Source organism: Notamacropus eugenii, chromosome 2, assembly GCF_028372415.1.
Source record: "Notamacropus eugenii isolate mMacEug1 chromosome 2, mMacEug1.pri_v2, whole genome shotgun sequence".
In the NCBI taxonomy this organism is placed as follows: domain Eukaryota; kingdom Metazoa; phylum Chordata; class Mammalia; order Diprotodontia; family Macropodidae; genus Notamacropus; species Notamacropus eugenii.
The window spans coordinates 105,843,875-105,861,650 of NC_092873.1; the positions used below are offsets into that span (position 1 = coordinate 105,843,875).

At 44.2% G+C, this 17,776-nt stretch overlaps 1 protein-coding gene across 1 annotated transcript; it reads left to right on the plus strand.

The window, feature by feature from the left end:
- The first annotated feature begins 8,425 nt into the window (after positions 1-8,425).
- Positions 8,426-17,342, plus strand: CNPY3 (canopy FGF signaling regulator 3). Its single transcript, XM_072642190.1, has 6 exons — positions 8,426-8,791; positions 13,312-13,435; positions 13,843-13,939; positions 14,682-14,804; positions 15,402-15,519; positions 16,591-17,342. The coding sequence occupies exons 1-6, from the start codon at positions 8,620-8,622 to the stop codon at positions 16,806-16,808; spliced, it is 852 nt and encodes a 283-aa protein (XP_072498291.1). The 5' UTR covers positions 8,426-8,619; the 3' UTR covers positions 16,809-17,342.
- Positions 17,343-17,776: the final 434 nt, after the last annotated feature.

Consider the following 17,776-nt stretch of genomic DNA (forward strand, 5'->3'; position numbering starts at 1 on the left):
GACTCTGGAAACACAATGTTTCTGTCCCAAAAAGCTCTGCCACCAACTCCCGAATGAGATTCACAAAGTTGCCTCATGCTCAGCATTTTCCTTGCCAATTTAGAATCACATGTCCCTTCTGTCTACAAAGTCACATGCAAAAAAGCCTCAGGCTTGGTTGGAAGCCTAGTTACAACCATTTGCAAGCTATGTGCACATGGCAAGGTAGTGTTGGGGGGGTGACTAACAAGAGCTCCACTCTTTAAATCAGAAGCCTGAGTTCAGATTTCTGCTTGTGCTCAAGCTGCACGAGCCTGGACAAGTCATTCATCCTCTCAGCAATTCACTTTTCTCATGTGTAAGATAGAGATACAAGAGAAAATCTGGGGAGTGGCTAAAGAGATTGCCTCTGTGACAGGAAGACCTAGCTTCAAGCTCTGTCTCAGACACATATTGACCTGACTTTGGGTAGCTAATTTAACCCCTCAGCACCACTCAGGCAACTCTAGGACTAGATTGTAGGGAAGGTACTTTTGTAAAAGGAGTTCTTCACTGAAAGTTCCCTATACCAATGAAATCATAACTCAGGTTTTAAAAAATGAGAATGATAGTGTCTACCACTCATTTCACAGGGTTATCAAAAGAAAATTACTTAAATCTCCGCTTAAGTGCAAGTTATAACTTTTATTAGAGGCTGACAACAGCAATCAGAGATGGGCAGGAATTCTCTGCTGGTCCAAATTTCAGTTCCACTTGCCCCCTCAAATCCCGATTGCACAAAACCCAAAGAAGATAGCAAAGAAAACCCTGGAAACTAACAGAATGCCTACCTATTGGGGAATGACTAGACCAGATATGGTATATGAATGAAATGAAATATTATGGTGCCACATGAAAAGATGAAATGGACATTTTCAGAAGAAGATCAAAGGATCCTTGTGAATTGATATATAGCGAAGTGAGAAGAACTAGGAAAACAATGTATGCAAGGATAACAACATGATAAAAACAATTTTGAAAGACTTAAGAGCTCTGATGGACACAAGGACAATGATTCTAGAGAATTGAAAATGAAGCATGCTACCCATCTTCTGACAGAAAGATGATGGATTCAGGGTACAGAATAAGACTTTTTGTTTTCTTACATAACCAGTGTGGGAATTTTTTCTTTGTTCATATTTATTATAAAAATTTTCTATCTTTTTTTAATTGTTCAGTTGGGGAGAAGAGCATGAAGGAAAGAAAAGAAATGCTTATTAATCTTAAACAATAAAATTAAACTGAGGGGGAGGAAAAACACTAAAAAACCACCACAACATTCCAAACCTCATTGTGGCCTAGAATTGCACCCTGAAGCATCATAAATACAGCTTAGGTCTGTAGGGTCCATCCAGCAGCTGCAGTACTTTGCCAACACAACCTTCTTCTCTCACTCTCCACCTCCCAACACCTAGGCCCAGGCTTCTGGTGCCACAAGTAGTAGGAGACAGAAAGGTGGGCTCCCAATCATGCCCAAATCCTCCTCCCCCCGCCACCGGAACACCTCCCCCCAGCCAAGTGACTTACATTCTATCCTTAGACCAAAGCTTTATCCTGATTCCCGATTTGTGAGGCAGTTTCCTACAAATGAGCCCTAGATTTGGAGACAAGAGGGCTTAGGTTTAAAGATCCCCAGGGATCTTGGGATTTAATTTCTCTGGAAATCAGATTGAGGGGCTGTCTTAGGGAGAGTAAGAGTAAGGGTGTGAGCATCCTCAGCCCTTTAAAAAAAAAACCAAAAACCTTTGGAAGTTCTCCAGGACTGGCATGGTAGGGAGCTTTGAACTGACTTAGGTGATGGGAGAAAGTCTGCAGTTTACAGTCAGTCTCCAGGGAGCCTGGATCCCAGCCCAAGCTGGCTGGGGAAAGGGGTGGGAGAAAGTGGGGTAGAGGCAAGTGCTGGGGGCAGAATGGGGAAGTCCACACTCTGCATGTGTTCGGAACATGAGGTATCTGCTGAGCTCTGGGTGGAGGTGGCTGGGTGAATGTGGAGCTGGGTGGGAGGATGTTATAGCGCTGAAGGGAAGGGGGAAGGGTGGGAAGGGACCATCTGTTCCCCCTGGCTTCCTGCCAGACATTGGGGTCATCAGAGACATGGAGGGATCTTAGATTTAGGTCATCTGGCCTAACCCCTTATTTTTACAAATGAGAAAACTCATATCCAGAGAAACTTGCCCAAGGTCACACAGATAGTGAGAGGCAGAGTTAGGGCTGAAAGTCAGGTCCTGTGACCTCCAAAATTAGCTCTCTTTCTATGGTGCCACAGTCTTCAGAAATAAGGAGAATGCTGCTAAAGCATAACACCTTCCTGTTTTGGCATGTTAGCCAGTCTGAAAGGTGTGATGTGGTACCTCAGAGTTGTTTTGATTTGCATCTCTCTAATCAATAGTGATTTAGACATTTTTTCATGACTATAGATAGCTTTAATTTCTTCCTCTGAAAACTGCCTGTTCGTATCCTTTGACCATTTATCAGTTGGGGAATGGCTGAACAAGTATTGGTATATGAATGTAATGAAATACTATTGTGCTATAAGAAATGATGAATAGGAAGACTTCAGAGACGCCTGGAAGGATCTATATGAACTGATGCTGAGTGAAAGGAGCAGAACCAGGAGAACTTTGTACATGGCAACAACCAGAGTGTGCAAGGAATTTTTCTGGTAGACTTAGTCCTTCACAGCAATGCAGGGTCCTAAAAAATTCTCAATGAACTCAAGGCAAAACACCTTCCACATCCAGAGAAAGAACTATGGAATTGGATTGCAGAATGAAGCAGACCATTTTCTCTTGTATTATGTTTTGTTTTGTTTTATGGTTTCTCTCATTCATTTTAATTCTTCTATGCAACATGACTAAGGTGAAAATGTATTTAATAAGAATGTATGTGTAGAACCTACATAAGATTGCACAGTCTCAGGGTGGGAGGGGGGAGAGAGGGGAAAAAAATCTAAGATATATGGAAGTGATTGTAGGAAACTGAAAACAAATAAATTAATTAATTTTAAAAAGAACCAATCAAAATAAAACAAAGCATAACACCACCTTTACACTTACTTTGGATGGATGGTTGATGGATGCAGTGGACACACCACTGTGTGCAAGGTATCATCATGGTGTTTGGTTCTGGACAAGTTTCTTAACTTCTATGTGCCTCAGGCAATTCCCTAGATTAGAAGCCCTCAAAATTAGGTCACCAGGGAATCCCTGAGACACTTTCAGGGGTCCTTGAAGTAAAAACCATTTTTCTAACAATACTAAGAGGTTTTAATGTCTAATAATGTGACAAATATGAATAGATATGGCACAACAGCTCATGGTTGTTGTCATCCAGTTGTGTCTAACTCCTTGTGGCCCCATTTGGGGTTTTCTTGGTGAAGATACTGCCATTTCCTTCTCCAGCTCATTTTACAGACAAGGAAATTGAGGCAAAGAGGGTTAAGTGTCACACAAGGGTCACACAACAATAAGTGCTTGAGGCTGGATTTGAACTCAAGAAGATGTCTATAATTTTTAAGATTGTAAAGGGGCTATGGAAAAATGTTTTGCATGACTGTACATATATAACCTATAAAAAATTATTTGCTTGTCTTCTCAACGAAGAGGGAGTGGACTGAGAAAGAGAACTTGGAACTCAAAATTTTTTTTTAAATGAATGTTTAAAACTTTTGCATGTAATTGGGAAAAAAGAAAAATATTGAAAGAATGTAAAGGAGCCTGGCAACCAAAAAGTTTGAGAATGGCAACCTTAGGTTGTGAAGGTGGAAGGAGTTCCCACATCAGGAATTCCTTACCCTGAAGAAATCACAGATCCTTCAAATAGGGCCAGTGTCACAAGGAGCTTCCATCTTAGCATGTGGATATAACTTGTATGTAAATAAATTTGACACACAGTAGACTGCAGGTTCCTCACCATTGTTAGAGTATGAAAAACACAAAGCAAAGTATAAACATGAATGTCCCAATCTTACAAATGGGGACAACTAGGTGGCACAGTGGAGAGAGTGCTGGGTCTGCAGGCATAAAGACTCATTTTCCTGAGTTCAAATATGGCCTCAGAAACTTACTAGTTGTATGACCCTGGGCAAGTCACTTCACCCAGTTTGCCTCAGTTTTCTCATCTGTAAAATGAGCTGGAGAAGGAGATGCAAACCACCCCAGAATCTTTGCCAAGGAAACCCCAAATGGGGTCACTGAGTATCTGAGGACTGAACAACAAATTTTACAAATGAGGGAACTGAGGCTCAGAGATCAGTGAAGCAACCCATACTAATGGGAAGGGTCTCATAATGTCTTTCAAACAAATCAAAAGTTTTCTGAACGTGATATTTTTTTAGTTCCATGTAACCTGTGTTTCAGTCTCATTTAAGAGAGTATCCTATATTCAGAGATAACTTCTCCATTTTATAGCAGAAGAAATTGAAACTTATGAAGATAAATAGGCTTGTCCATGATCTTGAAGCTAGGCAGGAACGATTATCTCCTCTGAATAGGGGTATGTCTTATTTATCTCATAAGTGAAAAGAACAAATATGACAGACAAATGAACGGTATGAAATCTGAGGTCCCGACAGGTGAAGTAATCCACACAAGGCCACAGAGCTAGTTAGTGGCAACTGAACTGGAAAAGGTTTAAAGCCCAGTTCTGACACTAAAACTTTGGTAAGTGACTTAACCTTTTCCAGTTTCACTTTCACCTGTAAAATGGAAGTAATAATATCTACAATACTTGAATCACAAATTTTAAAGTATTATATATGCAAGTTATTATTATTTTCACTAAACCAAAGAACTTCTAGATGGGGAAGACTGTGACCCAGGAGAGAGTTGGACATCTCTTTTGCAACAGGCTCCATCCCCTTGTTTCTAGGCAATTTGGGGTGGAGGATGTGTTGGGATTGAATCGGTGGGTATGGTTTGATTCCCACATCTGGCACTTACTAGAAGTACAACCCCCAGTAAATAATTATAACCTCTTTGAACTTTAATCTCCCTATTCATAAATGGAATATACCAGTAGTCCTTATCTCATGGAGTGGTTGTGAACAGTTTTTCACTTTCCCTTCTCTGCATATCTTAATCCTGTGACATTATTTTCCATTCTCTCCCCCTTTTGTCATGATAGCCCTTCTTGCCATGACCAGCTACTCTACATGTGCCCTTGATCACATCCATCCCTGCCTTCTTCAGCAGAATTCAGTCATTTTTTTTTTCAATTGTGTCTAACTCTCCATGATCACATTTGGGGTTTTTTGGCAAGGATACTAGAGTGGCTTGCCGTTTCCTCCTCCAGTTCATTTTACAGATGAGGAAACTGAGGCAAACAGGGCTAAGTGACTTACCCTGGATCACACAGTTAGCAAGTGTCTAAGGTCAGATTTGAACTCAGAAGATGAGTCTCCATGAATCTAGGCCTGGTACTATACTCACAGCTTCACATCTAACTGCCCCTAGACCACAATAATCTCCCTAGTCTTCAGTCTCTCCCTATCTACTGATTTCTCCCTTGCTGCTTACAAATATGTTCAATCTTCTCCCATCCTTAAAACACTTTTGCTAAACCCAAACATTCCCTCTAGGTGTTATACCATATCTCTCCTCCTTTTCTCAGTCAAACTCCTAGAAAAAGCTGTCTGTACTCACCATCTCCACTTCTCATTTCATCTCTTTTCCCCCACTCATCCGTAGCGTCTCCTCAAAGTTATCAGTGACTCAGACTCACATGTACATATGTAAAAATACTGATAAATTACCAAATCTCCATCCTCATCCTTGACCTCTCTGCAGCAGCTGACATTGATCATCCTTGCCACCTAAACACTCTTATCTGGGATCCTGTGAGTGCTTTCTCTTGGTTCTTTCCTGCCTATCTCTAGCTCCTTTGCTGGGTTATCATACATATCCTGCCTCCTAACTCTGTGTTGCCCAAGTCTCTGACCTACCCCTTCTTTCTCTATACTCTCTTATTTGGTGACTTTGTCAGCTTCAATAGGGTTATTTTTATGTGATTGACTCTCAGTTCCCGAGTCATTCAATAAATCAATAAACAAACATTTATTAAATTTTTACTATGTGACAGGCAAAGCAATCTTATGGGGAAATCTCAGGGAACTGGGGGTGGGGGGGACAACTGGTAAAGCCTCGTGTAGAAGGTAGCATTTGAGCTGAGTCACACACTGCTGTGACAATTGAAAAGTTTGAGAGACATAGTTTCTGGGTAATTAATAATTTTATTAATAATCATGTTAGCATCTTAACAATAAAAGGGTTAGCGACACTCTGGAATGCCAAAGATCAATCATGGTGGTGGACTCACAGTTTATATGCCCTAAGAATAATGGGAGTTCCTAAGGGTGGTAATCCACTCTGATTGGTTAAAATTAATGAGAAAATGAATAATATAATGAGAGGTGGGCTTATTACAGTGAAGATCTTGAGACACAGAGCACCCAAATCTTGGTCAAAGAGATTTGTCAATTTCCATATCATTGGTTCTGACAAAAGGGAGAATGAATTCATATTTTCCCAGGCCTGTCTGAGTAAACACAATGAGCAGGAATCCACTCATTTGCCTAAATTAAGAATTTCTTTATTGTCTTTGATTAGATCTTAGCCTGGGTAAGTCTTTGAACAAGATTTCCCACACTAGTTGATTACTGGATGAGGAAGTAGAAAAAGGGAAAAACCTAGGTCCTAATTCAGTAATTAGTTATTAAATACAAGAGAAAACAATAATTTCCCTCATTGCCTATTAGATCTTTTGAATGGGATGTTCCTCTAGCATCTCAAATTCAAAATGTCCAAAAAAGAATTCATTATCTTTTTTCCAAAACTCACTCCTCTTATGAACTTTCTCGTTTCTCTTGAGTGCATTACTATCCCTATGGTCACCCACATTTGTCTTTCTCAACTCCTTATGCTTGGTCAGCCCACATATCCAATCCCTTGTCAACCATCACCCTTTTATTTTTTACCTCTACCCCTTTTAATATTTGTTTCTTTATTTCCACCCACTTAGCCATCACTCTCTTTAAGGTCCTCACCCCCTCCCACTTGGAGTACTAAAGTGACCTCCTTATTGGTCTCCCTGCCTCAAATTTCTCCAACCTCAAGTCAATCCAACCTCCACATAGCTGCCAGTTCTCCTTTTCAACAAATTCCAAGAGCTTCCTACCACCCCTAGGATCAAATGTAAACTCTGTGAGAGTTTGAAAGCCCTCCACAATCTGATCCATTTCCACCTGCCTTGTGACACATTCTTCTCCTTCACATCCCCTATGGCCCAGGCAAACTGGCCTTTTTACTGTTCCATCTACATAGTACTCCATTCTCAATCTTTCTGCTGTCACCTAGTGCCTAGAATGGACTTCTTCCTCAGCTCCATCTCTTAGAACCTCTAGTCTCCTTCAAGACTCAAGTGAATCACGACCTTCTACATGATAACAGAAGATACTAGTGAAGATGATGATAATTTCTACCTCTAGGCTTCCCTGAAGTCTCAGCTAAATCCCACCTTCTACAGGGAAGCCTTTCCCAATTCCCTTCAATTCCATTGCTTCGTCTGCTGATTTTCTCCAGTTTATCTAGTATAAAGCTTATTTGACCATAGCCGTTTGCATATTATCTCCCTATATTTAGACTCTGAGTTCCTTAAGGGCAGGAACTTTCTTTTGCTTTTCTTTGTACCTCAAGCGCTTAGCACATAGTAGGAGCTTTATAAATTTATTATACTCACCGACTTATACATGAGGACTTAGCTTATCCTCAGGCCTCCTCAGTTACCTTGCATCTGTTTTCTTTTTTTCTCACATAATATATGTACACACACACACACACACACACATATATCCCCTAACAATTACCTTGTATCTATATGTATACATGTATGTATACATGTCTATATAAACACATATATGTATGGTATATACCATACCCGTCTGTTCTATTCTTATACATGTACACACGCACACACATCATGTGTGCACGCACGTGTCCATTCCATGTATTGTCTATGTGCACACACGTACACGTGTCCTTCTCTAGAATACAAGTTCCTTGAGGGCGGGCACTCTTTCACTTCTGTCTTTGTATCTCCAACAACCTAGCACAGTGCCTGGCACACAGGAGGCGCTTAATAAATGCCAGCTGGTTGATTTACGACGCAAAGAAAGCGCCTTTCAATCCTCTAAGTACCCTCTAAATGTCAGTTCTTATTACTCTTCCCACCTTCTCACCCCTCCCTAGGGGCCCGCTCCATCTTCTCCCCCTCCCTCAAATTGCCATGAAGCCATTGGTCACAGCAGCCACCGTCCGCTCTCTGATTGGCCGGAGCCGGCCCGGCCCTCCCTTCTCCATTCGTCAGTGGATGAACTCCCGTCGAGGGCCCATTGGCTGTTCCGCACCAGGGCGCTCATTGGTTACGGGAACGAGCTGGAGGTAACAAGACGGGAGGTGAGGGCTGCTCTGCTAAGAAGGAGGGAAGGAAGAAGAGTGAGGGGCTCGCCGTTGCCGTGGTGACGCCCAGGCACGTGTGCAGTCCCGGAAGTGGCTCCAGGAAGCGGCCGCACGGTGGGGGGGGAGGAAGTGCCGGCCCGGCCCGGCCATGGAGCGGCCGCTGCCGCCGCCGCTGCTGCCCGCGCCCCGGTCCCGGCCCCACCGCCTCCTCCTCCTGCTGCTGCTGCTGCTGCTGCTGCTGCTGCTCCTGCTCCCGCCCTCCGAGCTGGGCGCCTCGGCTGAGGAGACCGATTGGGTCCGACTGCCCAGCAAGTGCGAGGGTGAGGGGGTGGGGTCGAGTTGGGGGTGGGGGGGAAGGAATGTGAGGAGGAAGAAGCGGAGCCTGATGTAGAGGCGGAGGCGGGGCCTGAAGGGAAGGGGCGGGGACTGCTGGTGGGGGCGGGGCTTGGAGGAGGGGGCGGGGCATGGACTCAGGGGAGGGGGCTGTGGGAAAGAGGGGAGGGTGGTGCCTGGCACTTAGTAGGCGTTTAATTAACGGTACTTGAAAGATAAGGAGAAAATAAATGGAGAAGGGCAAAGGCAGAAAAGGGAAAGCACGAGTTCAAATGGTGCCCCTGACACTTAGTAGCCGTGTGACTCTGGGTAAGTCACTTAACCTTTGGCTCAGTTTCGGGAAAGTGGGGCTCATAATAGCACCCACCTCCCATGGTGGTTGTGAGAATCAGGTGAGATAACATGTATAAAGACCTGTGCAAACCTTAAAGCACTATCTCAGTAGATGGGAGGGGGAAAGAGTGGGCTGGAGGAGTGAAGGGCGAAGCTCAAAAGAGTTTATAGTTGTTTTTAAAAAATACTTCTGGAAAGGTAGGAAAAAAGGGGATGGTTGTGAGGCAGCTGGGTAGCAGTGGGTGTAGCCCTTCTCAGATACTTAAGAAGACCTGAGTTCAGATCATACCGTAGACACTTAATAGCTGTATGACTCTGGGCAAGTCACTTAACCACTGTCTGCCTCAGTTTCCCCATCTCTAAAATAAAAATAATAGAACCTACTCCTCAGGGTTGTTGCGAGCATCAGTGAGACGGTAATTGTAAAGCTATTAGCACAGTGCCTGATGTACTAAGTGCTGTGTAAGTGTTAGCTATCATTATTAATAATAATAATGAAAGGGGAGGAGTTGGAAAGTTTGAAGTTATAAAAGCTAGCTGTCTACTTTGGTATCACTTTGGTGATCAGTTCTTCCAGGAAATCTTCCCGATTCTTGCAGACCCAGGCTCAAGTCCCTACACTACTGATTACTGGCCAGGTGACCCTAGGATGTTCTCTCGATGCCTGTGGGCCTCATTTTCTTCACAAATAAAATGAAGGGATCATCTGGATCATCCCTTTCAGCTCTAATATTCATTTGATTAATTTTTTAGGACATTCTGCCATTGAGCACAGTTATCTGTGTACATATTAGGTAGTGAACACTTTGAGGACATATTTTTATCTGTGTCGCAGTGCTGAGACCAGCTCCCAGTGCATAGTAGGCATTTAATGAAAATTTGATGAATTGAGAATTGCACTTCCACTACTTAGACATTTATTAAGTGTTTAACACACCATGTTAAGATTCCAGAGGAGAGAGAGATTCATGAGGCAGTATTCCTGGCCTCAGAGATCTTGTAGGTCAGGCTCTCACTTGTTTCCTTCCCTTCCCTCATCCCAGCTCAGAATATCTCATTTCACTTGTTTTTGTTCTCCTCTCCCCTCCCCGTCCCCCTGACTAGGGTCATGGATCCCTCCATCTGTCCTACCTCTCTCAGTGATGTTGGGCATTCAGTGGTTTCACTTCTTCCCACTCTTTTCTGCCTTATCCTGAAACTGAGGGGCCCCAAGGACACTTTCTTTTTCTCTTTAACTCTCACTTTAGTTCATGGTCTAAGAATGAGGTCAAACAGGGAGAATCAAAGAATTTTAGAGCTAAAAGTGAATGTATAAGAAGGAGTACAGGATCCAGAATTAGAAGACCTGGGATTAAGAGATTCTGTATTCTGAGAAGCAAATCAATTTACCTCTCTGAGCCTCCATTTCTTCATTTGTAAAATGGAGCTAAAACAGTAACCCTGCCTACCATGAGACAGTGCATGTAAAAGTACTTTGGAAACTTTTTGCTTTACAAATAGAAGCTAAATTTAAAGTTCAACTAGTGTTTCTTGTTAAGTGGATACAGAGAAAGATAGAATACATATCCTGTTCTCAAAAAGTTTCAGATCTAATAGGGAGAAAGATAGGTTTATAAATAAGGATGAAACAGAGCAAGTGAGAGAAGTATAAAGAAGAATCTAGGCAGAGACATTTGAGGAGGGAAAGGTCATTTTAAGCAGAATTGGAGTAGGGATGACCTCTGAATTGGGCCTTGAAGGTAAGAAGAGACTTAAATATGTGGAAATAGAGGAGAGAAAGAGTCCATTCCAGGCACAGGGCATGGTGTCAAACAAAAGGTATTTGACAAAATAAATAAGAATACCATAAAACATAGGTAATGTTAATTTATGGTCTTCTAAGTCCTCAGGGATTCATTTCTATTTGAATTGGACACCACTGGTGGAAGCAGAGGCAAGGAGAGGAGAAGGGGTCCGATGGGAATTGAGGAGGAGGAGTAGCCTAGTTTGGCCAGAATATAGACTACACAACAGGAAAGGGGGTAGTATGAGGTTGGGAGGGTAGGTTGGAGCCAGGTTGTGGAGGGCCTCGAATGCCAGAATGCACAGGGTATGCTTTTATTTGGTAGATGGCATTGGTGGTTACTATCCATCCTCCTCATTTTATAGATGATTCAACAAAGATGGTTAGAACTCCACGTTGACTTGGCAGATTCCAGCCCTCAGGCTTCTCCTTACTTACTATGCTATTGTTAATAATAATTTCATACTCTTATATAAGTGCTTATTGTGCCTGGCCAACAGAGCTGGGCTTCTGGCCCAGTAGCCTGAGAGAGACAGGCCTCAGCACATGGGAAGGTTGTGCAGCTGCCCAGGAAGGGGGTGGGTGGGTGGATGGCCATGAGTTTCTGGGTTCCATGCCACTGGCCTCCCCAGATCTGGTTCTGGGTGGGATCCCCAGAGGGGCTCCTTAGGTGGTGAAGTTTGGCGGAGTTGAGGAGATGGCTTATGGTGGGATGGGTGGTAGAGTAGGAAGGTATTCCAAACCCCCAGGCCTTACAGAATTCACACAGAGGGCGTGGGAGAGGGGGGCAGAGAAGCCAGAAAGATGATGTGCTTTCCTGGAGTGAAGGGATCAAGCTGAGGAATGTAGGAAAGTAGACAGCAGATGGCTTGGAATGGAGAACTAGGGAGGTAAGCTGTAATTTAAATTCAGACTCTCAAAGAACCAACTTACTTGATGAAATTGTTCCAGAATCATTTCTTTATGTCCCTAGATAGAGTGTCAGGGCCGTTAGTTAATGCACGTGATAGAAAATATCATCATATGACTTTTCAGGGCATAGTATTTGTCACCTGCAAATTGGTTTTGCACGAGCCTTTGCCGTCAGTATTTTAACTGTAATGAGGCTTAGGCTCAAGGCCATACTGCATTAAGGAGGACGTGAAGACCTGCTTAGCCAAGAACCAAATGTGAAGTCATTTTGTCCTCCTATCAACAATATGCATTACTCATTGAATACCTGTTGTATAATGGTCACAGTGAAAATGATAGAAAGAAATAGAAAATAAAGGCACTTATATCCTGCGGGGAGGAGGAGACATGAGACAGTGGCCCAAGATATATAAAAAGCGGTGTGCAAGTGAAGCAAATGAAGACGTTGATATTGAAATAATCAGAAAATCCATAAGCATTTGTTAAACTCCCACTATGTGGCAGGCAGGATACTGGGCACTGGGGATGAAGAAAAAAGAGGGGAAAAACCTGCACCCTCTTAGGAGCTTTCATTCAGATGGGAAAAGCAGCATGTTCATATATGGCTATGTGTAAAACAGGTACTAGGTAACCTAAAGGGGAAGCAACAGCAGCCAGGAGGGTAAGAAAGGACTTCCTACTGAAGGTGGCACTGGAGCTGAGTTCTGGAAGAAACCAGGGATCCCAAGAGAAGGGGATGAGGATGGGAATGCTTCTGGCACAAGAATGTTCCAGGCCCTGGAGCTACCGAATGTCAGAGCATAGAAATGAGAAATAGAGGGTCTTATAAGAGAAACAGCACAAAGGCTGGTATGACTGGACCATAGAATGCATGGAGGGGAATAATGTATAATAAGGCAGGAAAGGGAGGAGGAGGTGTAGATTGTAAAAGAGCTTTAAATGCCAAACATAGTCATTTGAGCCTGGAGGTAATAGAGAGCCACAGGAGTTGATTGGGAAGGGGAGTGACATGGTCAGTTCTGTTCTTTAGGAAAATCACTTTGGTAATTGACATAATGGCAAGGTGAGAATCAATAGGTTAATCCAAAGAAAGGGTTTCCTAGAGACTGGGAATTTTGAAGAAGATACTGAATGTGGATTGAGTAGCATGTGTAAGAAGGGTGTTCTAGGCCGGGGGGATGGTGTTTTCATCCAAAAGAAGGTTGGAACAGGCAAATTATGTGGGAGATAGACAGCAGATGTGCTTAACTGAAGCAAGGAAATGACAAGAAATATTAGATGGGTGCTGAAGGGACCTTGGAATATGGGTCAAAAGATGAGGATATGATGTATTCCATCTGAGAGTCTAAAAGCAGCTCCCTTTATAAGGTCAGAGGAGTCAGCTTGTTTCCAGGAATGGGGGGAGGGAAGGGTCTCGGGTTTACCTTAGCTGGAAAGTGCCATCCATTCACCCACTTGTGCTCTACCTCTTTCTCCTAGTCTGCAAATATGTAGCCGTGGAACTGAAGTCAGCTTTTGAGGAGACGGGCAAGACCAAGGAAGTGATCGACACTGGCTATGGCATCCTAGACCAGAAAGCCTCCAGAGTCAAATATACCAAATCGTAAGTGAGCAGTGGGTACATAAACCTACCTTAATCTATTCATGGAGATGATGGGGATTGGAGTTTTCTCTCTGACCCCATCCCATCTTCCAGGAGGAAACAATGGCACACAAGGCCACAGGATGGAAAGGAAAGAATATTGACTTAAAAGTCCAGAGAGTTGAGTTTTGGTTCTGTTTCTGCCACTAACCAGCTGTTTAACCTTGATTCAAGTGATTTCCCTTCTGTGGACCTCAGTTTCCTAATCTATAAAAGGATAGGGTTTGACTAGATGGTCTCTCTAAGGCTTTGGTATTCTTTGATCCCCTAGGCAGGAAAAACCTTTCCCCGTGCCTCTGGTGGCAGCTGCAGGGGCCAACTGGAAGTGGGTGGGGAGATCAGTATCCTTTGTGTTGGTGTTTCTGCAGGGATCTTCGGTTAATTGAAGTAACTGAGACCATCTGCAAGAGACTTCTGGACTATAGCTTGCATAAGGAAAGGAGTGGCAGTAACCGGTTTGCTAAGGTTGGTATTATGTCCTGAGTAACAGAGAGAGAAAGAGAGTATGTGTGAGTGAGTGTGTGAATGTGTGTGTGTGGGTGTGTGTGGGTGTGATGTGAAGTACAAAGCTTGGGAGGTCTTATTTCCTGAAGTTGGCCATTACCTGTTCTTTATCAGTTTCTGTTTAACCCTGTTTCAGCTCCACCTTTCATAGACCAGGTTTGTGTTCTTCTCACTGACTGATATTAGGGATCTTGCCAAGCAAGATCCCTGAAGCCCTGGTGGCAGAAATGGTCTGAACTACCTATTGCTGGTGGGAGATTATGCCATCTTCCAGACTTTTAGAGTTCTTCCAAATTGGTGAGGTCTCAAGTGAGAAAGGGAACCCTTAGGAAATAGCAGCAAGAAGTTTGGGAAATAGGGACAGCTTCTGAGTGCTAGAGAGTGAAGATAAGTGTGAGAAGTCACAGCTTCTGAGCAGGGGCCCAGGAGGAAGGCCGAAGTCAAGACCAGCAGCAAGGTAGAGGGGAAACAGAGGTTGGATGTGAAAGGCCCTGTTGGCGTGGCTGCTGGGGGGGGTTCCTGTTCAGGTGTGTGCCAGATTAGATGCCCACAGAGGCCCCGGCAGTTCTGAGGTGCTGTGATTTTGTAGTCCTTGCAGCTTGACATAAAAATGTCCATTACCTTGAGCTGGTAGCTGTTTTCTGGCGCCTTCAGGGTTTGAAAAGGGCAGGTGGGCAGATACCCTTATGTTTCTTCTTCATAGGGCATGTCTGAGACTTTTGAAACACTCCACAACCTAGTCCACAAGGGGGTGAAAGTGGTGATGGACATTCCCTACGAACTGTGGAATGAGACTTCGGCTGAGGTAGCTGACCTCAAGAAGCAGGTATGTGCCCAGGCAACTCCCCTACCTATTCTCAGTGTCATTCCTTCCTCTTCTGCAAATTTTCATGGAGGATTTTGTTTGGATTTCTCCTTTTTTCACTTCACTGCACCTATTTGTGCATGATTCCTCTACTCCCTTTAATTTTTGTATCTCTCCAAGAACTTAGCACAGTCTAATACACATAAAACCAAGTAAATGTAGATTAAATTTGATGCCATCATGGCAAGAGAGTGCCCAGGAGATGAACTTGGTCTATGTCCTGGGGGAAAGACAGGGCGTGAATTCCTGAGTCCTCATGCCCCTTGGTGCTATCTGTCTGTGAGGTCCTCTTCCACATCAGGAGTAGGGGTCCATGCTGATTTCAGCATGAGCCTCCCTGGAAAATACCTTAATATGGCCCTGCCAACAGAGATTTCAAGTGGATTCGGTTAGAAATAGTGGTTTATAATGTCAGTGTCCCTTCCCGAGGCTCTTAGATAGGCCTTGGTTTTCTTCTTTGTAAAAATGAAGAAATTGGACTAGCTGATTTCTGAGGACCCTTCCATGTGTGACATTCTACATTCTGTGTATCTGTCTCTCTGTTGGCTTCTACCTTAGTGTGATGTCCTGGTGGAGGAATTTGAGGAAGTGATTGAGGACTGGTATCGGAATCACCAGGAAGAGGACCTAACCTCCTTTCTTTGCGCCAATCATGTGTTAAAAGGGAAGGATACAAGTGAGTGTGATCTGGGGGTGGGACTGGGCCTGGGTCTGAGGATGTGGGGAGACTCAGGTCAGTTACCTCTGATGGAATACCTGGGTTTGGTGAACCCTGGGAAAATAGGTGTGTGGTGGGAATCTCAAATAATAAGAGATGTTGTCCCTGATTATTTGGGGAGGCTGCAGTCCCACATGGCTTTGAAGAAGATTCAGAATGTTTACAAAGAAAGTAGATGCCAGATAGGTTTAACTTGTGGCCCTGGCAAAACTGTCAGGTAGTAGGTACCAGAGGCAAAGACCCAAGGTGAAGCCACCAGAGCTTACACGTATGTATGTGGCACTTTTTGTTCATCCCCCAAGTGTTTATCCAGTGCCTTTTACTATATCTAAGACACTGTACTAAAGATACAAAGACAAAATGAAAAACAGTTGTGGCCTTTAAAGGAGCTTATATTATTCTTTGCAAAATGCCTTTCTCACTATCCAGTAAGGTAGAGAGTGAAAATATTTTTGAAAATTAAATTTTGGTGAGGTTTTTTTTTCATTTATCAAGAATTTATTTTTTTCTCTATTCTGCCCCTCCTCCCATTGGGAAAACAAAGCAAACAAAACCCAAGACTCTTGTAACAAATAAGCACGGTCAAATAAAATCAATCCCAACATGGGTACCTTGTGTTTGTCTAAGGAGGGAACACATTGGTCCCGGGCACGAGGTTGGTAGCATGATGAGGATCAGGCTTTTGAATCACGTTCTCAAATCACAGTTGATCAGAATGCTTTAAATCATGGAAGTATTGTTTTCCCCATTTTATACATAAAGAAACTGAGGCTTAGATTAAGTAAATTGCCCAGTGTCACATAGCCAACAAACACTGGAGCTGGGATTCGAATCCACTTCTCATTTGAGATGCATGCTTCCTGAATGAATACAAAGCCATCCCTTGTATCCCTGGCATGCTGCCTTTCCTAAGCCTTAGTACACTAGGCCTCAGCCAGCAGCTGATGCCCATCAGGTACTTGGCAGATGAACTCTCCTGGTCCTTGTTGGTCGTCTGAGCACCCTGTCCCTTCCCCTCTCCCTCACCAGGTTGCCTGACTGAACAATGGATCGGCAAGAAAGGGGACACAGCAGCCCTCGGAGGGAAGAAGGCCAAGAAAAAGGGGGGCAAAGGCAAGGCGTCCAGCAAGAAGAGCGGCAAGCAAAGGAAGGATCCCAGAAACTTAGATGAGGACCCTCATCCTGAGGAGGACGAGGGTGTCCAGAAACCCTCCCCTCTCACACACAGCCCCACCGATGAACTGTAGAATCTAACCGAGCGCCCCAGCTGCTGTCCCAGGGGTGCAGAGGGAAGCCCCTGGCTGAGGGACACTCTGCTTTCTCTTGTGCCTCCAGCAGACAAGGGTGGACTCCCCAGTTCTGGGGGTTCACTGCACCCCCTGCTGTGCCCTTGTCTCGCTGAGGACTACAGAACTTGCCCTTCCTTTTCCTTTCCAGGCAGCCGCTTTGCCCCTGGGCTTGGAAGAAGAGCTGTGTGATGGCCCCAGAGCTAAAAACTGCATTATAAACCTTCGAGGGATGGGTCTGAGCATTGCTGAGCCCTCAGGGAGGACTCCATCCCTCATTGTCCCATGGGTGCACCCCCTCCTTCTTCCAGAAACACCTCTCTCCTGGCCCCAGCCCCACCAGGAAGGCCTTCCTCACTCCAGTCCTGGTCTAGGCTGTCTTCCCCAGGGCTCTAGCCGCACCACCCCCCCCCAGCCATGTGACACCCAGTCTCTGCCCCTCTCCAACTCATTTTACTGCACAATGTGCAGAGTAAAAAATATTTGGCCTTTTTACTCAGTGTCCTAACCTCCCTTTATGTGCCTCTCAATTGGCTTTCCTCTCATTCTTCTACCCATAATTCATGGTTCTTGGCATAAGAATGGTGCAAAGGGGAGTGAACCCTTTTTGGCCCTTATTTCCCACTTATTCTGGGTAGTTCTCACAAGCTGATCTGGAAGAGCAAGAGCGAAGAGGGAATCCTGAGAGTGGTGGGGAGATTGTACATGGAGGGTGGGGAGGGGAAGGTAGAGAATGCTAGGAGTAGGCACAGGGGAGAGGGCTCTGTGGCCTCATTTTAACCTAGTTGGATGGAAGCTTTCCTCCTCCACCTTCAGCTTCACATCAGCCCCTACCCTGATGTAGCTGGGCCTTGAAAAGTGACTACAACAAGGACATTTTTAAACACCCCATTCTAGAGTAATAGTCGAAAAGACAGCTGCCTTTGTTC